The following is a 27,832-nucleotide window of genomic DNA, read 5'->3' as shown; positions in this document are numbered from 1 at the left end:
CTTGCAATAACTTCAAAAGGTCAAAGTCAAAAAGTGAAATATGAAATATAGAGAGACAGCGAATAGGTTAGATCAAAGTATTGATGATTCATGAAGTAAAAAATGGTCGTACGATCTATCACGGTTATACTAAATCATATCAGACTATACTCCGATATAATCAGAATGGATTTGGGTTAGAATCAAATACGTTTGACTCAACGCTCAGCCGTCTGTCATTAATAGGCAACATTAACCTAAAATGTATTCTTGTATGAGCTATGGAATGCGATTCGGCTTCCTTATCGCATAACCTTGCTTGTTAGGACAATGGTGTCTATGCTGTTGCCATGGAGCTTGCCTTGTCCTTGGATTACTTTATCTTGGAATTGTATTTGTTAGCTGCATAGGACTTCTGCTGTTCTGTGTTCTGTTTGCAGCTATGTTCTGAAATGCTGAATGTGTGTTTTGTAATGACCTGAGGTTATGAGTGAGTTTTAAAATGGTATTTAATAGACTAGAGGCTTAATGCTAAATATTATCTTTTACCTATAAAAAATAGCTGGCTTCTACATGGCTACTCACCCTGGCTGCTCTGAGGAGGTCGTGCAGCTTTTTCCGGCACTGCTGGCCAGTCCTGACGGTGGGGCCCATGGCTCTCACGGCCTCTGTCACCTGCAACCAGGCCCGATGTATGGTGGTGGGTGGCAGCCTCCTTCCCACCCCAGGAACAGGGTGCCCTGTCTCTCCTCCATGCCATCCAGCAGGTTCTCGAGCTCCGCATCTGCCACTCTTCAGGTTGCCACCTTGTTGGCAGGAATGAGTGTGCGTGGGGAGTGGAGTACTTAAGTGTGGCTGCAGCTTGTCAGCCCCTTGAGTATCAAACCCAATGAATCAAACAGCATTTTTCATTGGAATTGCTTTCGTTCCATGTGGCATCCGTGTTAGCCCATTGCTCCGGGATCGGCACCACTTCTGTGGTTGCAGAACCCAAGTCAGCACTTAGTCTCTGAAATAAAGATTTGGCCCAAGTTTCCTCTGTTTATGGACCTGGCACATAAAGGTGTGTCAGTTAACTCAGTAACTCAATAAATTCAACAATTGTGCAATCCACATGCAGGTTTGGCTACTGATGTCAAGGACAGGAGTAGGCTTGTGATTTTCTATTTTGTGCAAATAGAGAGATGGCACAGCGCTGAAACATGCCATTTGTACCTGCCACTGTATATACTTGACATGACCCTCCTTCCATCCCTCTATCCAATGTTATTAGCATAACTTTCTATTTTGGGTTACTGGGTTACAGGGATAGTGTGGAGGCATGGGTTAAGTAGGGTGCAGACTCAGTGAGGCCAATGGCCTCCTTCTGCCCTATAGAAATTCTATGATAGCGTCTGAAGGGGTTGAAATCATGGAATCCTTCAGAGTTCTACTGTGAGCCTGCCAAAGCTACACAGTCGTGAAAGCAATAAAAACAAAGGACGGGGTGGAGTTGGATATACCACAGGCACTCCACTGAGTCTATGCTCCAGATAATAGTCATGGACTAGAGACATATTTTGATGGGCCATAATATGTCACTACATACAATAACAGACAGTCACAGGGCCGGCCCAAGGTACCGGCAACTCGGGCAGTCGCCCGGGGCGCCATGTGCTAGGGGGCGCCAGAGACTCGGGTCCCGCGCATGCGCAGTTGGGCCGGTGCCAACCAGCGCATGCGCGGTGGCCGCCCTCCCCCAGGGCGGCCCCCTCCGCCCCCCCCTCCGGCCGCCCCCCCTCCGTCCGCCCCCCCTCGGCCCTGCCCCCGCCCCCCCCTCGGCCCCGCCCGCCACCCCCCCTCAGCCCCACCCACGGCCCCCCTCGGCCCCGCCCACCCGCCCCCCCCCTCGGCCCCCCAGGCCCGCCCCCCCCTCGGGCCCGCCCGCCCCCCCAAGGGCGCTGAAGTTCAGCTTGCCCGGGGCGCCAGAAACCCTAGGGCCGGCGAACCACAGATGTGTATGTTTGCTGATGGTATAAACTATGTATACTCGCTGTGTTAGCAGTTGGATATTATACTGAATTGGACATGCACAAATTGCATTTGGATAGCTATATGTATTATGTAATCTTAATTATTAACTGTGAAAGGATATAGATAATTTCTAAACAAATGTACACTTTTGATTGGTCTATGCAAATTACTTCTAAGAGAAGCTAAAGGCACAATTGATGTTGTATTCCTTTGTTCAGGCAGTTTGTGGGCCACATGTTGGTAAATAGGTTCCCCTGCTGTACCTCAAATAAAGATTTTGAACTGAAACTCTGAGTGCCATCTGGTCAGATTGAGGTCCAGGATAGCTGTGAAACTCCCTCAGCACATCCCTACCTCTGAGCCAAAAGTTCCAGGTTCAAGTCCCATCCCAGGTCTTGCTGGCCAAAAAAGGTGCATTCACAATGCTGCCAAATGGGTTGAATATCAACCTGTAAACTCCTTCCAACATGCCCATGGAAGGCGGTAAGGGTGAGAGAGACTCCTGGTCGGCCATGCTTGATGTGGGATGATGCCCCTCAAGCTATAAGCTTCTGGCAGCAGGCAACCTGACCTGTTCCAGGAATAACTGGCTATGTCTCCCTTGTGCACTACTAGGGTGTGGGCAGAGAAATAGCAACCTTCCATTTATGACCTCTAACCTTGGTCTCTCTCTCTATGTAAAAGGAACATGACAACCACAACACTCACTATCCTTTAGGATGCAAGAGTGGGACTTCCGGTGGTGGCTATGGAGGAGTAAGTCGCACACTTGGTGGCTCCCACTCTGGTCAGACTATTGGACCTTTCCCCCCGACCTTTTTAGGGTTTTAAACGGCAAATTGAAAGGCTGAGGCAATTGGGCAATGTTTTCACATATTGGTGTATGGAGAAAAGGACCAGAAGTGCACGGAAGGGCAGAAACAAGAGGTCAGTCACGAGCTGTGTTGAAGCTGCAGCGGGAGACAGTCTGGCCGAAGGCCCGACCCCTGGGGTGGCAGAGCAGAGATCAATGGACCCAGCGATGCAGGCCATTCAGGATGGTTTTGACAGGCAGAGGCGGGAATGTTTGGACCCGATTAAAGAATCAATTGATCGGCTATAGAGCAGACTGGACGCCCAGGATCGGATGATTCAGAAGGTGGAGAAGGTGCTTTTTGAACAGGAGGAGCATCAAACAGCGGTGGAGCTGGAAGTGGGGATGCTCCAGAAAACCGGTCCTGCCGGCAGAACTTGAGAATTGTCGGGCTTCCGGAGGGGGCTGGGGGAGCAGACGCTGGGGCATACGTGGCGGGTCTGTTTGAAAATCTGCTGGGGGTGGAGGCATTCCCCCGACCGCTGGAGGTTGACAGGGCGTATCGAGCGTTTGCTAGGAAGCCGTGAGCGGGGGACCCTCTGAGGGCAATGGTGGTGAGATTCCACAGGACAAGGAATACATTCTGCAGTGGGCCAAGCGCACGCGGAGTTGTGAGTGGGACAACAGCAGCCTGCGGGTGTACCAGGACCTGAGCGTGGAGGTGGCGAGGAAGAGGGGAGGCTTTAACCAAGTCAAGGCTATTTTCTTTAAGAAGCAGGTGAAGTTTGGTCTGCTGTATCCGGCGCGTCTTTGGGTCATGCATCAGGACCAGCATCACTACATTGAGTCGCCTGATGAGGCGCTGGGCTTTGCTAAAAGAAAAGGACTGGTGGGGGTTTGAGAACTCTCGGACTTAGAGATAACTGGTTGGCCGATATTGGGCCCCTTTTTTCTGTTTTTTCTCCTTTCCCCCTTGGTTTTTGGTGGGTTTAGTTTTCCTGTTTTTAAATTGGTTATGCCTTCTCGTATTGTTTTGTGTCTGTTTTTGGAGCTCTGTTTAGGGAAAAGGGAGGAAAGTCGATTTTTCGTTTTTGAGTTGTTTTTCTCGGTAGATGTTGGCAATGTCTTTTTTGTGTTTTTATTGATGTGCACTTTTGAGGGATGGAGATGTGCCTGTCTGAGTTTCGGTGGGTGGTGTTTTTGTTTTTATGTTTTCTTGCTGCTGGGTGTTTGTTTGGGGATTGTTAGATGAGTGGGAGGATGGGAGCAAGGGAACAATAGGTGAGAGACTTCTTGGCGCCGGGGGCGGGGCACCAAGCTAGCTGGGTGAGCTAGCTCACAGAAGCACAGTGATGGGGGGGTGTATGCGCTTAGTTTACTAGATGGGTTAGGTTTTAGAGCAGAGTTGCTATTCCCAGTTGTATTCCCAGATCGATTTCTTTGTCTTGGGTCGGGCCCTATTGGTGGGGGTGGTGGATACGGGGTACTCGGCGATTACGATCTCGGACCATGCTCCACACAGGGTTGACCTGCAGGTTAGTATGGATAGGAAGCAACACCCGCACTGGAGTTTGGTTGTAGAGCTATTGGCGGATGAAGCGGTGTGCGAGAGGCTGAGGATGTGCATGCTGAATTACCTGCAGGTAAACGAAATGGGGGAGGTCTCAGCAGCAGTGGTCTGGGAAGCACTGAAGGCAGTGGTGAGAGGAGAGCTGATCTCGATCCGGGCTCATAGGGACAGGACGGGCAGGGCAGAGACGGACCGATTGGTAAAGGAAATTTTACGAGTTGATAGGAGGTATGCGGAGGCTCCAGAGGCAGGGCTTTTATGGGAACGCCGGAGGCTACAGGCAGAATTTGGTTTGTTAACCACAGGGAGAGCAGTGGAACAGCTCAGAAAGGTGAAGGGGGCGATTTACGAGGATGGCGAGAAGGCCAAAAAGATGCTTGCACGGCAGCTCAGAAAGAGGGAGGGAGCTAGAAAAATAGGGAAAGTTATTGACAGGGATGGGAACTTAGTTGGGGACTCGGCAGGGGTGAGCAAGGCCTTTCAGGACTTTTATAGCAGGTTGTCGGTCGGAACCACTTGTGGGCCCAGAGGGGATGAGGCACTTCTTGGATGGGCTGACTTTCCTGAAGGTGGATGGGGAGCTGGTGGAAGGGTTTGGGGCCCCGATCAGGCTGGAGGAGATAATGGAGGGTCTGAAGGCCATGTAGCCGGGTAAGGCCCCGGGACCGGACAGGTACCTGGCCGAGTTCTGTAAAATGTTCTCCGGAATATTGGGGCCGGCACTGATGAAGGTCTTTAACGAGGCTAAGGAAAGAGGGGCTCTGCCCCAGACTATGTCACAGGCCATGATCTCGCTCATCCTGAAACCGGACAAGGACCCTGAGCTATGTGGGTCTTACAGGCCAATTTCCTTGCTGAACGCAGATGCCAAACTTCTGGCCAAACTCCTGTCCTCGAGGTTTTAAGACTGTGTACCGGGCGTTATAGTGGAGAATCAGACGGGGTTCGTTAAGGGCAGGTAGTTGGTGGCCAATGTAAGAAGGCTGCTGAACGTGATCATGATGCCCCCGGAAGGTAGGGAGGTTGAGGTAGTGATCGCGATGGATGCGGAGAAGGCCTTCGACCGGGTTGAGTGGGATTATTTGTGGGAGGTGCTGGAGCGGTTCGGGTTTGGGAGGGGCTTTATTGACTGGGTTAGGTCACTGTACCAGGTTCCGGTTGCAAGTGTACGGACAAACAGGACGACTTCGGACTATTTCAGACTGTACCGGAGGACGAGGCAGGGATGCCCCCTCTCCCCACTGCTGTTTGTGCTAGCGATACAGCTGCTGGTAATTGCTCTGAGGGCCTCAAGGGGCTGCAAGGGGCTGGACTGGGAGAGGGGAGTGGAGCACAGAGTCTCGCTGTTTGTGGATGACCTACTGTTGTATGTCTCAGACCCCAACGGAGGGGATGGAAGAAATTATGGGAATTTTAGGGGAATTCGGCTGGTTTTCGGGGTATAAGCTCAATATGGGGAAGAGCGAGATGTTTGTGGTCCAGGCGAGGGGTCAAGAGAAGCGACTGGGGGAACTTCCGTTCAGAGTGGTAGGGGACAGTTTCAGGTACCTGGGTATCCAAGTGGTGTGGGATTGGGACCGGCTACATAAACTGAACTTGGCCCGGTTGGTGGATCAGTTGAAGGAGGATTTCTGGAGCTGGGATGCGCTCCTGTTGTCTCTGGCGGGCAGAGTTCAATCGGTAAAAATGACGGTCCTCCCAAGATTCCTATTCATTTTCCAATGCCTCCCCACCTTCATCCCACGGTCCTTTTTTAAGTGGATCAATAAGATTATTGTGGGCTTTGTGTGTGTGTGTGTGTGGGGGGGTGGGGGGGTGGGGGGGGGGGGGGGGGGAAGTCCCCACGATTGAAGAGCGCAATGCTCGAGCGGAGTCGGGGGGATGGAGGGATGGCCCTGCCAAATTTCAGAAATTATGACTGGCGGCTAACGTAGCCATGGTGAGGAGGTGGCTGGTGGTGGGGGGAGTCGGCGTTGGTGCGCACGGAGCAGGCTTCTTGTAAGGGTACAAGTCTGGGGGCATTGGTAACAGCGCCTCTGCCGTTCCCGCCGGCGCGATACTCCACCAGTCCAGTGGTGGTGGCGGCTCTGAGAGTCTGGGGGCAGTGGAGGGGACATGTGGGAGCAGAGGGGGCATCGGTGTGGTACCCAATCTGCGATAATCACCGGTTTGCCCCGGGGAGGATGGGTGGTGGGGTTCCGAACTTGGCGGAGAGCGGGGATTGAGAGAATGCGGGACCTGTTTATAGAAGCTTCCTGAGTATGAGTGCACTGGAGGAAAGGTTTGCACGGGCGGGGAGGAATGAATTTCGATATTTACAGCTGCGGGACTTTGTGCGGAGGCAGGTACAAACCTTCCCAATCCTGCCGCTAAGGGGGATTCGGGATAGGGTGGTTTCTTGCGGATGGATAGGAGAGGAGACGTCTCGGACATATCTGAAGAGCTTGTGGGATTGGAGGAGATGCAGACTGAGGAGTTGAAGCAAAAATGGGAGGAGGAGCTGGGGGGAGAGATAGAGGAGGGCCTCTGGGCGGACGCATTGGGGAGGGTCAACGTGACCGCAACATGTGCCAGGCTCAGCCTGATCCAATTTAAGATTGTTCATCGGGCCCACATGACAGTGGCCCAGATGAGCAGTTTCTGTGGGGTGGAGGATAGGTGTGTGAAGTGTGGGGGGGGGGGGGGGGGGGGGGGCAGCGAACCATGACCATATGTTCTGGGCATGTCCAAACCTGAGGGGATTTAGGCAAGGGTTTGACGATGCCATTCCCCCGGTATTAAATACGAGGGTGGCAATGAGTCCAGGGGTGGCGATTTTTGGGGTGTCGCAGGATCTGGGAATCCAGGAGGAGTTAAGAGGCAGATATACTGGCCTTTGCGTCCCCGGTCGACCGGAGGTGCATACTGCCAGCATGGAGGGACTCAAAGCCCCCGAAATCGGAGGCCTGGCTATCGGACATGGCTGGCTTCCTCTGCCTGGAGAAAATTAAGTTCGCCGTGAGAGGGTCACTGTTAGGGTTCGCCCGGAGATAGCAACCATTCGTCGGCTTCTTCGCAGAGAATTAATTGTCAGCAGGGGGGGGGTTAGGTTAGCATAGATTAGGAGGGTAAACAATGGTTGGACCTGTGGGACTGCGAGGTTGTATTTGCACTGTTAATATTTTCCTTGTTACGTACATTTCCGATGTTGTTGCTGTTACAATGCCAAAGAAATTACTCAATAACATGTTTACTAAAAAAAACAAAGGCAAGAGTGATAATTCTATTATTTAATATCAGTTTTAAAAAGATGAGCGTTCAACCTTAAAAACTGTCAAAAAGGATATAAAAACATTGTGTGCCAGAAAGAGTGACAAGAATGATAGCAGAATTGTACTCGTCCAAAAAGGGTGAAAAGACTGGGGCTCTTATTTTGAGAAATGAAGGCTGAGGAGTAAGCTGATGGAGGTCTTTGTTATGAAAGGGTTTAATTGGTTGGATGTAGACTAGTTTGTGCCTTTGGTTGTGCTCCACATGAGACCCCTTGCACCCTATCCTACTCCTGTGAGCACGTCCTCCTAATCCTTTGGCTGTCATGCACCTTTCTAACTTTTCTTTAAATGATATTTGCCTCAGCTATTCCATACATGAGTGATTTCCGCATTCTAACCACTCTTTAAGTGAATGAAAAATGAATTTTTAGAGGTGTGCTTTTGTTTCTTTTTGCTGTTTTCATTAGGTGCTTTCTGCCATAATTGAATCTTTGGAATTTACTGCATGACTTCTTGAAGTTGTTTTAGACGCATTGTTCAGTCTTGACAAAAGCAGCTCTCTTCCAACCTCTCTCCATTCTTCCGTAGATTCTTCAATGTGGAGGGCACTCTATTCACTGGTGCTTGTCATGGCTAATACTTATTCCACTTGCTTCTGGAAAGCTAGGCATTTGCGATTGGAAGGTATATTTATTTAAATTTTTCCAATTAAGGTACAATTTAGTGAGGCCAATCCACCTAACCACATCTTTTTGGGTTTTGGGGGTGAGACACATGCAGACACGGGGAGAGTGTGCAAACTCCACACAGACAGTGACCCGAAGCAGAGATCAAACCCGTGTGATCTGCGCCATGAGGCAGCAGTGCTAACCACTGTGCCACCATGCCGCCCCGCAGTTAGAAAAGATGAGAAGGAAACAAAAGTTGAATTGGTTACATTAGTTATTCACTTGTGACTGAACTGGTCCTATCTATAATCATTCATAGGGCAGCAGGGTAGCATGGTGGTTAGCATAAATGCTTCACAGCTCCAGGGTCCCAGGTTCGATTCCCGGTTGGGTCACTGTCTGTGTGGAGTCTGCACGTCCTCCCCTTGTGTGCGTGGGTTTCCTCCGGGTGCTCCGGTTTCCTCCCACAGTCCAAAGATGTGTGGGTTAGGTGGATTGGCCATGCTAAATTGCCCGTAGTGTCCTAATAAAAGTAAGGTTAAGGGGGGGTTGTTGGGTTACGGGTATAGGGTGGATACATGGGTTTGAGTAGGGTGATCATGGCTCGGCACAACATTGAGGGCCGAGGGGCCTGTTCTGTGCTGTACTGTTCTATGTTCTATGTAGAATGATACAGTATAAAGAGAGGCCATTTGGCCTATTGTATTTGTGCTGGATCTGCAGCAGAGCTGCGCTATGTATCTCACCCCCTGCTTTTTCCTCACAGCTCTGTAAATGTATACCTCCAAGTATCCAATTTCCTTTTTAATGCTGCTATTGAATCTGCTTCTGCCACCACTTTCAGACAGCGTATTCCCGATCGCAACAACTCCTGTGTAAAATGATAGCTGGAACTCTCCAGGCCCTTTTGGGATGGGTTGGGAGGTGGAAACACTGACCAAATGGCATATGAAGGAGGGTGGTGTGGGCGGGGGGACGACGTGGGAATGTATTCCTGATGCCACTTTGCCAGATTTGCAGATCTGCCACCAGATGGGTCACTTCCTGCTTCCACAGGCATCTTGTCAACACCAGGAGAGCTTGCTGCTCTGGGGTGAAACATGGCGGCTTCCCAGTTGGGGGTGGGGAATGTCATGATATGCAGACTCACACTGAATGATATACAGACAAGCAGCTAATGGACACAGAGAACAGGACATGACCAATAAGCAGGCAGGACACTCAGGGGTGGGATCTGACTATAAAATACATGAGGCACTCACACTCCACCTATTTCCACTGATGAACATCTACAGAGTGAGTCAGGGGTGTTGTTACAATCTCACACCTCCACCACGTGGCTGAGAAATAGTCTGGTTCAGTCAGACAGAGTAAGTTCTGGAGTATCTTTTTGATCTAAGCTGCATCCAGTTGCAGCCAGTGTTATACCAGTGTACCTAATACGACATGATACCAGGAGACTACTAATTTAAGGTGGCTTATCTGAGTCTGTAACGTGACGACCAGCAAATGTATCCCGGCACCATGGAGAAGATTCAGGCTCCTCACCAGCTCAGGACCTCTGGCAATCTCAGTGCCAACCGGCAGATAATCAAGCAAAAGTTTCTGCTGTACATCGAAGCTTCAGACCTCGACGGTGCGTCTGATGCAAGAAAGATCGCGCTTCTCCTCTCAACAACGGGTGATCAAGCCATCGAACTCTTCAACTCGTTTAACTTCACCGAAGGCCAGGGCAAGACAAAGTTTCAGACCATCCTGGACAAGTTCGATAGTCACTTTGAAGTGGATACCAATGAAATCTTCGAGCGCTACATATTCAAACAACGTCTTCAAGGTAAAGCTGAATCTTTCAGTGCCTTTTTAACTAACCTCCGCCTACTAGCGCTGTCCTGCAACTTTGGGGATATTGCTGATTCCATGATCAGAGACCAAATCGTGTTTGGAGTTCACTCTGATCCTCTGAGAGAGCAGCTCTTAAAAATCGAGCATATGACCCTGCCAGTCGCAGATTGAAACATGCACGGTGCATGTGCACGCAAAAAATTGGTATTCCCAATACAAATCGGCTGAAAATGAGAAACTTGCCTCCCACGAGGCAGAGAGCGTGCAGGCCATCGCCCAGATGCAGCGCCTCAGCATTGAAGACGCGGGCATCTCACGCGCTTTTCCCGGGGCCCCACGTATCCGCGATGCGAACGGGATAACGAAGCGACCGACACCCACACTGCACAGGTGCAGACGTCTGCTGACCGCATTGCGCATGTGCGACGACGTACACAGCGTCACGACACCGACATCATGACGTGCCCGAACTGCGGCAACGCCCACTTAAAGAGACACTGCCCTGCAAGAAGCAGGTGATGTTTAAACTGCGGGAAGCCTGGACACTATGCAGCCTTGTGCAGGCCTGCACCACCAGTTAGGCTTCAATCCTGCCCATCAAGGTGCCGTCGTCCGCACCACTCCCTCTCCGGCGGTCGACCAGGATCAGATGCAAGCCACAGGGACTGGACTTATGAACATTAGTTCTGTTTGCTATGTTCTGTGTTCTCGCATTAGACAGCTGTTTTCACATTTACATATGTTCACATCCACTGCATGTATATATGTTAATATTGGCCTATTCTTGTAAATACGTTCACATATGTCATCCAAACATAAAAAAAGGGGCGATGTCATGATACGCAGACACACACATAATGATATACAGGCAGGCACAGACAAGCAGCTAATGGACACAGAGAACAGGACACGACCAATAAGCAGGCAGGACACTCAGGGGTGGGATCTGACTATAAAAGACACGAGGCACTGACACTCGCCTCTTTCTGCTGATAAACATCTAGATAGTCAGTCAAGGGTGTTGTTACAATCTCACACCTCCACCCCGTGGCCAAGAGCTAGTCTGGTTCAGTCAGACAGAGTAACCACACTTAAGTTAGCAGAGAGCCGTACTCACAGAGAACTGTGCTAACTGTGCTATTAGTTCAATAAACCTGATTGAACTAACTTCAAGGTCTGGAGTATCGCTTTGATCTATGCTGCATCCAGTTGCAGCCAGTGTTTTACCAGTGTACCTAACACGACAGGGGAGGGGTTAGGAGATTGGGGCTTCCTTTATGTGCACGCAGGGAGAGTCCCCTAACTTGTGAAAATGGCTGTCTCCAAACCCAAGTTTCTTCTACTAGCATCAGATGATACCGCACCCCACACCCACCGCCCCCACCCACCAAACTCCAAGCCCTGCTATGCTTCAACCCCATTAGAACATAGAACATACAGTGCATAAGGAGGCTAATCGGCCCATCGGGTCTGCACCGACCCACTCAAGCCCTCACTTCCGCCCTATCCACGTAACCCAATAACCCCTCCTAACCTTTTTTTGGTCACTAAAGGCAGTTTATCATGGCCAATCCACCTAATCTGCATGTCTTTGGACTGTGGGAGGAAACCGGAGCACCCGGAGGGAACCCACGCAGACACGGGGAGACCGTGCAGACTCCGCACAGACAGTGACCCAGCAGGGAATCGACCCTGGGACCCTGGCGCTGTGAAGCCACAGTGCTAATCACTTGTGCTACTATGCTGCCCGATTTGTTTAAAGATGGTTAATCATTGAGCCACCATGGGCACGATTTTCTGGACTGGTTGCACTCAAGCATAACAAGGCCGATGAATAGTGGTAGAGGCCAAAAATGAAATCTGCGCTAGGGGTCAAACAGTTTGCAATGCAACCGGTCCGCTCCCGTGAGCGAAATCGGGATCTCAGTGTAGTGTGGCGAGAAACCAATTATCACCATATAATTTCCACACAATTAATGAAAGCCACCCCATATCCAACAGCCTCCTGTCATTCAGCAGCCTCTCCAGCAAGTGGTCACGCTGGGGCCGATTGGTACTCCTTTTGAAAAACGTGAACCTGGCGGAAGGGCTTCACTGGGGAGCCAAGGTGCTCACAAGTAAAGAGCACGGGGGCGCTGGGCTTGCACGAGGGTGGGGGTGCGGGTGGGGGGGGGGTGCGGGATGGAGGGGAGGGACCCTCGGCTGGGGATGGGTCGTAATGGGGGAGTAGGGGGGAGGCGCTGGTGGCATGGGGGCAACCGGGGGTCACCATGCCAACCCTGGATCATGTATTCCTGTTTCGGGGGCAACTCTTGTCCCTGCCCGACTGCCCCAACAACCGCCCGTAACCCCCACTGACTGCTGAGGCCTCTGGCTGCGTGGCTGAAGGCTATTGCTGATAGGGAATTGGCAGTTGTGGTCAAGTGAGCACTTCACAGATGCCAAATGGATTCCCGTGGGTGGTAGAGCCATGTGGCATGTGGGTGCCAATGCCCAGGATCCCACTTAAATCTTGATGCCTGGACACTGTGCTTGAACCCTGTGGGAGGCAACACCACACACATAACATCTGAAGACCCAGGCAATGGGACACAGTTCCTTGTACATGTCCACGGGGAGTGGGGGGGGGGGGGTGCCTGGAGATATGGGCAAAGGGATTGGAGGTCGGCCCACATTGCGGAAGAAACCGACAGAGGCATGGTTGTGTAAAAAGAAGTTTAATGTGCTGTACAATACCCCACTCCCGGTGGGACCACCCCCCACTCCAACCCCCTGTCCCCACTCCCGACCAGGCCCCCCACACCCTCCCCCTCCCCTGGTGCCCTCAGTGATCCTCAACGTGCCTGGCCCTCCTAGCTCTACCAGTACGTCAAGGTGTGTCCCCAGGATGCACATCTGCCTACCCCGCCCCGTGGCCTTCGATGCCTCTGGCGGGCGTCCTCTGGGGGCTCAGGGGCTGGAGGGCCCCGGCTCACTTCTCAGCAACATATGCACAGATGTGCAGTATTGGCCTTGGTACCACGCATTTCCGGCACCATCTCCCGTAGCCTCTGGGACTCCTCCAAACAGCTGTGGACCTGCTAGAGCGACGCTGACATCTCCCTCTGAATGTCCCGACGACACCCTATCGTCTCCATCAGCTCCACGTAACCCACTTCCAGAGGCTCAGCATCAGGCTGCGATCCAGCAGATCTCCGATTGCTACCTCACCTGGGGGTTCCTGTCTCCGCCATGTGTTCATCATTAGCAGTGTGGTGCTCACCAGATTGGGCCCTAGACACCTGACCACTAACATTTCCCACCTAGGTGTGTGTATCTGCGCTGGTGGAGATGACAGCTATGCCGTGACAATAAGAGTTGCTCCGAGATGTTCTTCTCAGAGTCAGGAGGGGGGGGTCACCCGGGATGGGCCGGCACCGTCGGCTGGAGGACCTGCAGGATAATGGACATGTGGTCAGTGGAATGGATGGGTCAGTCATTAAGGCAATTAGTACTCACGTTTGACAGGTCCTCTGGGTGGATCACGGTAGTTCCTCGCCTCTGTGATGCCCGCCAGTCTCTGTTTTGGTGACCGGTCTGTCCTCGGTCACATCAGTCACCTCCAGGTCCTGCTTCCCGAACGAGGTGAGGATTCTGATGTCCGGCACCCCTCCGCCAGTCTGGGCCCGGGAGAGCTTTTCCTGAGGAGACGGAGAAGGGTATCGTTAGCCATCGTTCACAGTGGTATGAAGGAGGAGTTGGGGGAGTTGCGAGAAGGGGAAGGGAGGGCTGGGGGTCACCTGGGGGGTTTGGGGTGGTGGATGCTGCCTTGGGGAGTGGAGGGGGGGGGGGGGGGGCTTGTTGTCTACTTATTCATGTTTTAGTTTTCTTTACTTTTGTTAATAAATGATTTTGTTTAATATTTAAAATCACCAAAGGTGTCCTTGGAATTTGAAGCTTCTGACTTCAGTAAATTTATCGTATGGTGGTCAGAATACAAATAAAAAGAGTTCTGATAAGCTTGCCAAGTTTCCCTTTGCGATTTGGTTTGCATAGCAATTAACACCTGCTGGATCAAAACAGTCCCTGCAAAGCTGTAACTGAGGTGGTTATATCAGGAGTCACACATGTGATTGAGCTGGTTGTGGTAGTCACTGTATGACTGAAATAGCTGCATCACTAGTCACTGGGGAGAAATTTCCTTTTGGCCGTTTTGCTCTTGGGAAAAACTGTTGTTATGTGATGAATATCGGGGGGGGGGACTCTTTGATTGTGCTCACATGCAAGGCCCACCTGATACCACATTCAGATAGAGGGGTAAGTGTAGTCTGAAGTGGCATAATACTGCTTTACTAGGCAAACTAGTGTTGGCTGCTGACTGTAGGAGCCCGTGCACAATCTGTGAATAAATGGGCTCCATAAGAAGACAGAAGATTGTTGCTAGTTTACCTCACTCCCCACCCCGTGGCTTAATGTTCCTCCCACACTCCGAAGGAACTACGAGGTGGGGAGCTCAGTGTCGGAGCTGGCCAAGACTCATTAAGCCTTGATCAACGAACTGCACCCAGCCTGTTGGTTGCTTGTAACTAACTGCTTCAATTCACAGCAGGCCTGACAACATCTGTGGGGAGAGAAAGGAGCTGACGTCAAAGATGAGTCATCCAGACTCGAAACGGCAGCTTCCTTCTCTAACCACAGATGCTGTCAGACTTGCTGCGATTGTCCAGTATATTCTGTTTCTGTTTCAGATTCCAGCATCCACAGTAATGTGCTTTTATTTTTGCTTCCATTCACAGGGGGTCTGATGATGATTTTGGTTGGGGTCTCAAGCTGGAATGGGTTAATTCAGAATGATCGCTCCACTGAAACTGCCTTTTGTACCCCCGTTGTGTGATTAAATAAGTAAATTGCCGAGGCCCTAGAAATGACATTTCACATTGTGTGATGGCACAAGCCGGCAGCCTGCTTTACATCTGTCCTGATTTTAGTTGCATTAATCTGTCATGCTCCAGATTATAGAGGACATGAGGGCTGCTTATTGGAGTGGCCAGTGACTCAGGCCTAAGAACATTCTGGGCCAAAGGTTTGTAACTATTTTGTGTTCCGACAGCTTCAATTCAGACATTTTGCTGTTTTACATCCCAAACCGAATGTTTAATTCGACATAGTTCTGCGTAATTCACCAAATTATTATATTATTATTATTATTAAATTTCACTCTGGTCCTTTCATTTCCAGCTGGGGATTTTCTTGAAGAGCTGGAAGTGCAGCATATTCCATATTCTCCGCCACGTTACTCAGAGGATGAAATGATCCGCAGAGTGAATGAGTTTTACCAACTGATGAATGCGCGAAGGAGTGTCCGCTTTTTCAGTGAGGAAATGGTCCCCAGGGAAGTGATTGACAACGTCATTAAGACAGCAGGTATGATTAGGTCACTTCAGTCTCAACTCCATCAAAGGCAATGGGAAAATCAAGGGAATTCCTGTGAAGAAAGCTTCAATTTAATAAGTATTTATTAGCTACCTGGGACTGTGCTACAGCCTGAGGATGTGAGGTCATTCCTTCCTTCCTACTCCACTTGTTTATCTAACCTCTCTTTTTCTTTCCTCTCCCCTTTCTTCTTTCCCCCATCCATAGTATCAATTGTTCCCTCCTATCTCTCCTCCCTCCCTTCTAATCGTTTCTCCATTCCTCTCTCTCCTTCCTCACTGTCTCTCTTCCTTTCTTCTTCTTTGTCAACTCTTTTACCTTCCTTGCTATCATTACATCACTCCCTCCTACATCCCTCTGATTCTTTACATCCTTCGTCTGACCTCACTCCTTTCTTTCTTTCGAACTCCTTCTTACCTCTCTCTCCTCTCCTTCTCTGGCTCACCCCTCCTTACTTCTCTCCTTTCTTCCTCTCTCTGCTTCCTCCTCTCTATTCTTCCTTTTCTCTCTCTCCTACCCATATCTTTTTCCTCTCTCTCCTTCCTCCATCCCTCTCTCCCCACTCAATTTTTCCCCCTGCCCTCCTTCTCTCCCTGTGCCTCAAGAGATTGGGCCTTGACATTGTTGTGTTATGTATTCTGGGATAACACATTCTGCAACTCGATGCAGTTTTGACCAAAAGATACTCCAGACTTTGAAGTAAGTTCAATGTGATTTATTGAACCATTAGCACAGTCCTCTATGAGTTTGACTCTCCTGCTAATCTTGCTATAGTAACTCAGTCTAACTAACCAGTCTGCTCTAAGCCACATGGTGGGTGTGATGCTTCTGGTCTGCCCCCCGCCCTACTCTCTAAGTATCGCCTGTGGAAAGAGACAGAGCATGTGTGCCCTGTCCTTATATATGGTTTACATAGAACATAGAACATAGAACAGTACAGCACAGAACAGGCCCTTCGGCCCTCAATGTTGTGCCGAGCCATGATCACCCTACTCAAACTCACGTATCCGCCCTATACCCGTAACCCAACAACCCCCCCCCTTAACCTTACTTTTATTAGGACACTACGGGCAATTTAGCATGGCCAATCCACCTAACCCGCACATCTTTGGACTGTGGGAGGAAACCGGAGCACCCGGAGGAAACCCACGCACACAGGGGGAGGACGTGCAGACTCCACACAGACAGTGACCCAGCCGGGAATCGAACCTGGGACCCTGGAGCTGTGAAGCATTTATGCTAACCACCATGCTACCCTGCTGCCTAATTGTGTAATGCCTCCTTGTGGTAGTGTCACCTCTGGGCGTCTTGACTGCCCATTGGTCGTGTCCTATTCTAAGTGTTCATTAGCTCTATGTCTGCATGTCAGACGTCAGTGGTGCTCCCTCTAGTGTTTACTTAGTCGTAGTCTATTTACATTAACCCCTTGTGTATTTACAGTGATGCATATCACCACAGACATGTGCCGACTTAAACTTTTACATTAAGGTGAACGACAATCATATTGTTCGGATTCCCAGGCTGCAAAGTTCCTCCGATCTTTTCCCATTTTGCTGACATTGTTAGAACAATAGAAACGATACAGCACAGAAGAGGGCCATTCAGCCCATCTTGTCCATGCCAACCCAAAGACATCCAGGTGCCTTTCTCCTGTCTTCCTCCACACAGCCGGCAGCCCTGCAGCTTGCAGTACTTAAGGTGCCGATTCAAGTACCTTTTTTTGAAAAGAGTTGAGGGTCTCTGCCTCTATCACCACCTCAGGCAGCAAATTCCAGACTCCCACCTCACCCTGTGTGAAGAAAACCTTCCTCGTGTCTCTAAACCTTCTGCTCCTTCGCTTGAATCTATGACCTCTGGTTTTTGAACTCTCTGCCAAGGGAAATTAGTTCCTCCTGTCTACTCTGTCTCTACTCACAATTTTGCATGCCTCAATCATGTCACCCCTCAGCTTCTCTGTTCCAAGGAAAACAACCCCAACCTCTATAATATCTCCTAATGGCTACAATTCTCCAGCCCTGGGGACATTCTAGTTAATCTTCTCTGCATGCTCTCCAGAGCAATTACATCCTTCCTGTAATGTGGTGACTAGAACAGCACACTACACTCCAGTTGTAGCCTCAGCAGTGTCCTAGACAGTTCCATCATTAAGTCCCTACTTTTGAATTCTATACCTCTGCCAATGAAGGAGAGCATTCCATATGCCTTCTTTACACCTTATCTACCTGTAGTGCTACTTTTATGGACCTGTGCACTCACACACCAAGACCTCTCACTTTATCTACCCCTCTCAGTATATTTCCGTTTATTCTGTATTTGCTTTTACTGTTTGACCTCCTTAAATGCATTACCTCACACTTATCAGAGTTAAATTCCATCTGCTACTTTCCTGCCCACTTAACCAACCCATCTATATTATTTTTCAGCATATAGCTATCCTCTACACTATCCAGGACACAGTCAATTTCTGTGTTGTCTGCAAATTTCCCAATCATGCCCCCCACATTTAAGTCCAAAAAACGAACAACAGGGGCCCCAACACCGAGCTCCGCAGAACACCACCGCTTTCCATTCATAAGGACAGCCATCAACCATTACCATTTGATTTCTGTTACTAAGCCAAATTTGGATAGAATTTGCCACATTACCTGTATGCCATGGGCTTTCACATTATTGACCAGTCTGCCATGTGGGACTTTGTCAAATGCCTTACCAAAATCCATGCAGACAACATCCACTGCATTACCCTCATCGATCCTCCTAGTCACTTCCTCAAATAATTCAATCCAATTTGTAAGGCATGACCTCCCCTTAACAAAGCCATGCTGACTATCCCTGACTAGTCCAGGCCTTTCTAAGTAACAGTTTATCTGATCTTTCAGGATTGATTCTAACAGCTTGCCTCCCACTGAAGTAAGACTAACCCGCATATAATTGTTGAGGTTTTCCTTCATACCCTTTTTCAACAATGGAACCAAATTTGCAATCCTCCAGTTCTCCGACACCTCCCCTGTGTCTAGTGAGGATTAGAAAACTCCTCAGACCATCTTCTATTTACTCCCTGACTGCCTCCAAGATCTTAGGAAACAATCCATCTGGGCCTGGTGACTTAACCAATTTCAAGAATTCCAACTCTTCTAACACTTCTGCTAAAGTCGGGTATAAATGTTGTTTCCATTGAGCTTCCATTGAAGTAACATCAGCAAAGGGTGAGCAGATTCCGGGAATCTCCCCGACTACCCTGACTTACTTGAAAGGGAGGGTGTTGGTCTCCTCACTCTTGGGGCTGAAGTTTGAGCAAGGCATTCCAGATTCACCACTCTCTGAGTGTAGAAATTTCTCCTCACCTCAGTCCTAAAAGTTTTATTTTTTATTTTTTTTATTGTATTTTATTACAAACATGCGTAAGAATTTGGTTAGCAGTTTCAAATTCCTAGGGGTGCACATCTCCAATGTATTATTACTGGGCGGCGAATGTGGAGAAGGTACGGAGCTGGGTCAGAGAGGTTGATTCCCAGTGGGTCAGAATGGAGGAGAGTTTGTGTAAGGGGTTGGGATTGGAGGGGCTAGCAAAAGCGCCGCTCCCGATAGCTCCGGGGAAATACTCAGGGAGTCCGGTAATAATAGCTTTGTTGAGAATTTGGAGGCAGTTTTGCCAACACTTCGGGTAAGGGGCAGAGTCAAGGGAAATGCCGATTCGGGGGAACCACAGATTTGAGCTAGGGAAGTGGGATGGAAATTTTCGGAAATGGGAGGAGAAGGGGATTAAGACACTGAAAGGTTTGTTTCTTAGGGGTCAGTTTGCAGGATTGAAGGAGCTGGAAGCAAAGTATGGGCTGGAGCAGAGAGAAATGTTTAGATACATGCAGGTTCGAGATTTTGCCAGAAAGGAGATGCAGAGCTTCCCGGTGGAGCCGGCCTCCACATTGCTGGAGGAGGTGCTGATGACAGAGGGACTGGAGAAGGGGGTAGTGTCGGCAGTTTACGGAGCTATTTTGGAAGAGGAGAAGGCACGACTGGAAGGGATCAAAGCAAAGTGGGAGGAAGAGTTGGGAGAGGGTATGGAGGAGGGGTTCTGGTGTGAGGTGCTCCAGAGACCGAGGTGGGGGTTGATACAGCTGAAGGTGGTATAGAGAGCACACCTCACAAGGGTGAGGCTGAGCCGGCTCTTTGGGGGGCAGAAGATGTGTGTGAACATTGTGGGGGGTGTCATAATATCCACTCATGTATATAATGACATGCAGACAGGCAGTGATTGACAAACAGGATGACCAATAAACACACAGCACAGTGGAACCAATCACCAGACAGGACACTACCTCTATAAAGCCAGAGGGCACTAGGTTTCTCGGTCTCTCGGGACCCAGCTACTGAGACAGTCAGAGTCCACGAGCTAGCCAGTGCAAACAGCGTGCAGTAGCTAGTATGTCTGGTCAGGCTACTACTAGGTCTCCAGTCAGTTCAGTATAGTGTCGACCCACAGCTGAATATGTTTATCAGTTCTATAGTTGAATCAAACAGTGTTGGATCTTCTCCAGTGTTAGACGTCTGTTTCTAGCTTCCCTACATCGAGTGCAGTCCACATCAAACCAACCTGCCTAACACATCAGGGGGCACCCGCAAATCACGTTCATATGTTTTGGTTCTGTCCAAAGTTGGAGGATTACTGGAAGGAAGGTTTTAGGGTAATCTCTAAAGTGGTGCAGGTGAAACTGGATCCAGGCCCCCGGGAGGACATATACAGGGTGTTGGACCAGCCGGGGTTGGAAACGGATGCAGAGGCAGATGTTGCAGCCTTTGCCTTGTTGGTCGCCTGAAGGTGGATTGTTATTCTCACTATGGTTTCCTCACACCATTTCAAAAACAAAACTATACACTCCCACAAACCGGTGTTCCCAGTTGGGATACCCTCGCAGATACCATCAGTGTGGTTTGTGACAATTCCATTTGCCAGAGTTTTCCACACTCACTTAACCTATCCAATAGCCTTGTGGTTTACACATACAATGCCCTAAAGAGCCAGCATAGGGGCAATGGACCAAATGATCTCCCCCTACCGTGTAATGGTCTATGATTCTATTTTTATCTTCATTAACAAAGCCAACTTCCTGCTTTATTAAAGGCACTGCTCCAAGTGGCGCACATACAGAGCCCTGGACCTTCGTAGTTCTACAAGACCCGGAGACAAAGCATCAAATACGTGCCATTATTGAGGAGGAAGAAGAAATTAATTATGAAAAGAGAATGGGAAATAAATGGGTCTCTGACATAAAGAAACTGAGGTACGTCCAATCACATGACGAGTTGCTCTGTGTGATGATTGATGGGAATATTCCCATTGAGATGTCTACCTTTCACTGTGGGCTGATTTTAAACGACCTATCAAGGAAAGGATTTGTACTTATAGAGTGTCTTTCGTAACCTCAGAAGTGCTTTACTACCAATTAAGACCATAAGACCATAAGACATAGGAGTGGAAGTAAGGCTATTCGGCCCATCGAGTCCACTCCACCATTCAATCATGGTTGATTTCAACTCCATTTACCCGCTCTCTCCCCATAGCCCTTAATTCCTCGAGAAATCAAGAATTTATCAATTTCTGTCTTAAAGACACTCAATGTCCCGGCCTCCACCGCCCTCTGTGGCAATGAATTCCACAGACCTACTCTCTGGCTGAAGAAATTTCTCCTCATCTCTGTTCTAAAGTGACTCCCTTTTATTCTAAGGCTGTGCCCCCACGTCCTAGTCTCCCCTGCTAATGGAAACAACTTCCCTACGTCCATCCTATCCAAGCCATTCATTATCTTGTACGTTTCTATTAGATCTCCCCTCAACCTCCTAAACTCCAATGAATATAATCCCACGATCCTCAGACGTTCATCGTATGTTAGGCCTACCATTCCTGGGATCATCCGTGTGAATCTCCGCTGGACCCGCTCCAGTGCCAGTATGTCCTTCCTGAGGTATGGGGCCCAAAATTGCTCACAGTATTCTAAATGGGGCCTAACTAGTGCTTTATAAAGCCTCAGAAGTACATCCCTGCTTTTATATTCCAAGCCTCTTGAGATAAATGACAACATTACATTTGCTTTCTTAATTACGGACTCAACCTGCAAGTTTACCTTTAGAGAATCCTGGACTAGGACTCCCAAGTCCCTTTGCACTTTAGCATTATGAATTTTGTCACCATTTAGAAAATAGTCCATGCCTCTATTCTTTTTTCCAAAGTGCAAGACCTCGCACTTGCCCACGTTGAATTTCATCAGCCACTTCTTGGACCATTCTCCTAAACTGTCTAAATCTTTCTGCAGCCTCCCCACCTCCTCAATACTACCTGCCCCTCCACCTATCTTTGTATCATCGGCAAACTTGGCCAGAATGCCCCCAGTCCCGTACTTTGAAGTGTAGTCACTGCTGTAATGCAGAAATGGGACACTCAATTTCTACACAGCAAGTGCCCACAATCATCAAAGAAATAAACAATAATATCATCTGCTTTCGACTTTGGATGAGGGGTAATGTTAGCCTGGATGGAAAGAGAAGTCTCCTATAATAAAAATAGAAAATGCTGGAAAGACTCGGGCAGGTCGGGCAACGTCTGAGGAGAAAGAAACTGTTAACATTTCAATTCTTGTTCTGAAATCCCCTCCTCTTCTGTCCAACAGCGTCACGAGGCAGCAAGAGGCAGGTAACCAGAGCAGCCCATTTATCCTCTTCGCTCCGCCCATTCAGGCCATCTAAAATCGGCAGCTTGGCCAAACAACAGAATACAATAGGACCCCGTCACAAAATAATTTTAAAAGTTCACATTAATTATAGGAAGTACAGTTCTGTAAGAAGGAAGCCTCCATTTTTCTTTAGTTCTTTGCTGTTACTGATTGGAGGAATCTAGCCTCAGTGAATGAATTCAGGCCCAAAGCCTCAAGCCTGTGCTTCATGGTGTCGTCAATAATGCAAATGACTTGCGAAAGAGACTACGGTATATAAAATACGTATCACTCCTCTCCCGCTGTAGGACAAACTGGATTAAAGACTACATGGATACTGCGCCCTATCTTATCCTTGTATTTAAGCAAATCTATGGAATCTTACCCGCTGGAAAGAAGACCCATTACTATAATGAGATCAGCGTTTCAATTTCCTGTGGCATTCTCCTGGCAGCTCTGCAGGTAATTCTGTGACATACCCCTGATTGCAGTTACCCCTGATCGCAGTAAGTAGGTTCTGCAGGATTCCCTGCTTCCCTCACCAAGGTTTATCTTCATGGTTCCTCCCGTGTAATCTGTACTGCCAGATGGAGGTACGGTGGCGCAGTTGCCTCACAGCTCCAGGGTCCCTGGTTCGATTCTGGCCTCGGATGACTGTCTTTCTGGAGTTTTTACTTTCTCCCCGTGTCTGCGTGGGTTTCCTCCCACAGTCCAAAGATGCGCTGGTTAGGTGGATTGGCCATGATAAATTGCCCCTTAATGTCCCAAAAAGGTTAGATGGAGTTACTGGGATGGTGTAGGGTGCTCTTTCCAAGGGCCGGTAGAGACTCGATGGGCCGAATGGCCTCCTTCTGCACTGTAATTTCTATGACCTATGAACTATGATCTCTAGATGGGTTTGGAGAGGGCATGAGGGAAAACAGGAGAGAAATTGAAGGGGAAGGGTAGAGGTAACTGACACCAATTCCCAAAACAAACCCTGCCCATCAGACGTACACCTCCAGTCATTATCTGGACTATGAGCATGGATTCATTAAAATATATCTATGGGATAAAGTGCAACTTTGCAGCTTGAAGTGGAGCTTTTAGAACTGGTCAGATATGTATCCCAGTGATTATAATAAAGGGATCAGCAGGTAGAAACCATTATAAATGGGTGACAATTGCTGATATTTCCATTGATAAGGTTATGACCGTTCATCTCTCCATCCTTTTGTATTCCAATTAGCTGTCTCAATTTACAATGGGTTCGACCTGCTCCTATTTCTGTTTGTAATTTGTAATGATGTGCAACATGGTCAATCCATCTCGAATATTGTGAGCTGTCTGTTCCACCATTTAGAATGGGTTCTCGCTGCCAGTCTTCCAAATTATAATGGACCTTAACTGCTGATCCCTCTCTGTTTGGCGGCTCTAACCAGGGATCTCCATTTATAATTGGATTTAACAGTTGGGGTATTTATGTCCCCTTTGCTGGCGGCATTTTCTGGTCCCGGAATGGCTCATTGTATATTACAGCCCCACCTCCACAGTGACATTACGTTCATAAGGCCCACGTCCATAATTGTTCTAACTATCTTCCTCATTTATAATGGGTTCTAATTGGCTGTATCTCCAGCTTGAATGGGTCCCCATTGCTGGTGAATCGCAATGGATTCTAACTGCCCATGTCTCTCTTTCGATTCATTGTCGTTGTCAAATGATGTGGAGCACCAGAGCTCACAGCAGAGCGTGTTATCATCATCCTCCACCCCACGGACCAGACCCGGCGTTACTGCCAACCCAGGGTCCCCACCCCATGGTGCGACAGGTATGTATCACAGAGGGGGTTGTAGGCGAGGGGGTGGCGGGGTTGGCGGGGGGTGGGGGGAGGTGTATGGCAGTGGGATACAGTTTCCATGCCCCTAGCCAATCAACCCCCCCCTCCCAAAGTTGGTGGGCCTGGAGGCGATCAGAGCGCCTGCCGCACAAGTCGTGCGGCCTCCTGTGCCTGCCTGGGCTCCATGTCCTGCCCATCCTCCTCCTCCCCTGCATCTCCCTCGTCGGACGAGGTCAGGCATTCCTCTTCCTCCTCCAGCACATCGCCCCTCTGCTGCGTGACGTTCTGGAGAATGTAGCAGGCCGTCATGATGTGGGCGACCCTCTCAGCATCATACTGGTGGGCCCCTGAACCACGTCTTCAGGATACCAATGCACTGATCAATCAAGCTCCTGGTTGCTGTATGGGCATCATTGTAGTGGGTCTCTGCATCGGTCTGTGGCCTCCGGATAAGTGTCATTAATCAAGACCGCAGTGGACAAGCCCTGTCACCCAGGAGCCAACGTCCCAGCCAGTGGGGGAGGGGGTCATCTCGAACATGTCAGGAATTGTTGAATGTGCCAGGATGAAGGCATAGTGCACACTGCTGTAGCAGGATCCCCCTTTCTCACTCCACCCAACGGGCTTATATTGGGCTTGACACCCCTTTGTCCAAGCCCCACCACTACCCGGGTGATCCTCTCTCTCTTACCGGTGGACTCACAACCACCTTGCGCCTACTCCACTTAGCAGCGCCCCCAGGAGAGAGAAGAAAGGAAAGTCTCTGCCCACCTTTATCTGGCAGTCTTTCCTGAGTGGGCGGTTTCGAGGCGCCCAGGGTACCCCTCGGTCCTAGACACCGGAATTATGGTAAGGGATATTTACTATTGTGACTTGGTCAGAGATTGTTGGTGAGGAATTGAAAACTCAAAACGGACTTCAATTGAAAACCGAATATAGGTATTTATTAAACGTTCAAGGTCAAGGGCTGAGGTTAGAAACAGGAAAGGAGAGGTCACCCTGTTGGGAGTTTTCTATAGGCCACCTAATAGTTCTAGGGATGTAGAGGAAAGGATGGCGAAGATGATTCTGGAAAAGAGCGAAAGTAACAGGGTAGTTGTTATGGGAGACTTTAACTTTCCAAATATTGACTGGAAAAGATATAGTTCGAGTACATTAGATGGGTCGTTCTTTGTACAATGTGTGCAGGAGGGTTTCCTGACACAATATGTTGACAGGCCAACAAGAGGCGAGGCCACATTGGATTTGGTTTTGGGTAATGAACCAGGCCAGGTGTTAGATCTGGAGGTAGGTGAGCACTTTGGAAACAGTGACCACAATTCGGTGACCTTTACGTTAGTGATGGAAAGGGATAAGTATACCCCGCAGGGCAAGAGTTATAGCTGGGAGAAGGGCAATTATGATGCCATTAGACATGACTTAGGATGTGTAGGTTGGAGAAGTAGGCTGCAAGGGTTGGGCACACTGGATATGTGGAGCTTGTTCAAGGAACAGCTATTGCATGTTCTTGATAAGTACGTACCAGTCAGGCAGGGAGGAAGGGGTCGAGCGAGGGAACCGTGGTTTACCAAAGAAGTGGAATCTCTTGTTAAGAGGAAGAAGGAGGCCTATGTGAAGATGAGGCGTGAAGTTTCAGTTGGGGCGCTTGATAGTTACAAGGAAGCGAGGAAGGATCTAAAGAGAGAGCTGAGACGAGCAAGGAGGGGACATGAGAAGTCTTTGGCAGGTAGGATCAAGGAAAACCCAAAAGCTTTCTATAGGTATGTCAGGAATAAAAGAATGACTAGGGTAAGAGTAGGGCCAGTCAAGGACAGTGGTGGGAAGTTGTGTGTGGAGGCTGAGGAGATAAGCGAGATACTAAATGAATACTTTTCATCAGTATTCACTCAAGAAAAAGATAATATTGTGGAGGAGAATGCTGAGACCCAGGCTATTAGAATAGATGGCATTGAGGTGCTTAGGGAAGAAGTGTTGGCAATTCTGGACAAGGTGAAAATAGATAAGTCCCCGGGGCCTGATGGGATTTATCCTAGGATTCTCTGGGAAGCCAGGGAAGAGATTGCTGAGCCTTTGGCTTTGATTTTTAGGTCATCATTGGCTACAGGAATAGTGCCAGAGGACTGGAGGATAGCAAATGTGGTCCCTTTGTTCAAGAAGGGGAGTAGAGATAACCCCGGTAACTATAGGCCGGTGAGCCTAACGTCTGTGGTGGGTAAAGTCTTGGAGAGGATTATAAAAGATATGATTTATAATCATCTAGATAGGAATAATATGATTAGGGATAGTCAGCATGGTTTTGTGAAGGGTAGGTCATGCCTCACAAACCTTATCGAGTTCTTTGAGAAGGTGACTGAACAGGTAGACGAGGGTAGAGCAGTTGATGTGGTGTATATGGATTTCAGTAAAGCGTTTGATAAGGTTCCCCAAGGTCGGCTATTGCAGAAAATACGGAGGCTGGGGATTGAGGGTGATTTAGAGATGTGGATCAGAAATTGGCTAGTTGAAAGAAGACAGAGAGTGGTAGTTGATGGGAAATGTTCAGAATGGAGTTCAGTTACGAGTGGCATACCACAAGGATCTGTTCTGGGGCCGTTGCTGTTTGTCATTTTTATAAATGACCTAGAGGAGGGCGCAGAAGGATGGGTGAGTAAATTTGCAGACGACACTAAAGTCGGTGGAGTTGTAGACAGTGCGGAAGGATGTTGCAGGTTACAGAGGGACATAGATAAGCTGCAGAGCTGGGCTGAGAGGTGGCAAATGGAGTTTAATGTGGAGAAGTGTGAGGTGATTCACTTTGGAAAGAATAACAGGAATGCAGAATATTTGGCTAATGGTAAAATTCTTGGTAGTGTGGATGAGCAGAGGGATCTCGGTGTCCATGTACATAGATCCCTGAAAGTTGCCACCCAGGTTGATAGGGTTGTGAAGAACGCCTATGGTGTGTTGGCCTTTATTGGTAGAGGGATTGAGTTCCGGAGCCATGAGGTCATGTTGCAGTTGTACAAAACTCTAGTACGGCCGCATTTGGAGTATTGCGTACAGTTCTGGTCGCCTCATTATAGGAAGGACGTGGAAGCTTTGGAACGGGTGCAGAGGAGATTTACCAGGATGTTGCCTGGTATGGAGGGAAAATCTTATGAGGAAAGGCTGATGGACTTGAGGTTGTTTTCGTTAGAGAGAAGAAGGTTAAGAGGTGACTTAATAGAGGCATACAAAATGATCAGAGGGTTAGATAGGGTGGACAGCGAGAGCCTTCTCCCGCGGATGGAGGTGGCTATCACGAGGGGACATAGCCTTAAATTGAGGGGTAATAGATATAGGACAGAGGTCAGAGGTGGGTTTTTTACGCAAAGAGTGGTGAGGCCGTGGAATGCCCTACCTGCAACAGTAGTGAACTCGCCAACATTGAGGGCATTAAAAAATTTATTGGATAAGCATATGGATGATAAGGGCATAGTGTAGGTTAGATGGCCTTTAGATTTTTTCCATGTCGGTGCAACATCGAGGGCCGAAGGGCCTGTACTGCGCTGTATCATTCTATGTTCTATGTTCTATGTAATATCACCAAATGCTAGAAAACACCACAAAATGCCTTATGCTTTACAAAACTATGACTATGGAAGGAATACTAAACGGGCACCATGTAAAAGCTTACTTTACACAATTTTAGCAGTGTCTTAAAACTATGATAGATGCGTGCAACCCCCTTTCCCCAAAAGCCTCATCCACTATAGTAATCTTGGGAACTTCGCTAACACCCAGAGGATACTCACAATCCAAG

The 27,832-nt window shown here is 48.9% G+C and overlaps 1 protein-coding gene across 3 annotated transcripts in view; it reads left to right on the top strand.

Annotated features, from left to right (window-relative positions):
- The window catches only part of iyd (iodotyrosine deiodinase), an 87,522-nt gene that overhangs the window by 8,061 nt on the left and 51,629 nt on the right, over window positions 1-27,832 (top strand). For all 3 annotated transcript variants that reach the window (XM_038805035.1, XM_038805018.1, XM_038805027.1), the window contains exons 2-4: window positions 15,334-15,519; window positions 20,648-20,807; window positions 22,541-22,694. In XM_038805035.1, coding sequence (XP_038660963.1) covers window positions 15,334-15,519; window positions 20,648-20,807; window positions 22,541-22,694 — 500 coding nt within the window. The remainder of the gene's footprint in view (window positions 1-15,333; window positions 15,520-20,647; window positions 20,808-22,540; window positions 22,695-27,832) is intronic.

The sequence above is a fragment of the Scyliorhinus canicula genome, chromosome 1 (genome assembly GCF_902713615.1).
Source record: "Scyliorhinus canicula chromosome 1, sScyCan1.1, whole genome shotgun sequence".
Taxonomy (NCBI): domain Eukaryota; kingdom Metazoa; phylum Chordata; class Chondrichthyes; order Carcharhiniformes; family Scyliorhinidae; genus Scyliorhinus; species Scyliorhinus canicula.
This window is presented reverse-complemented; position numbering and strand designations above follow the sequence as displayed.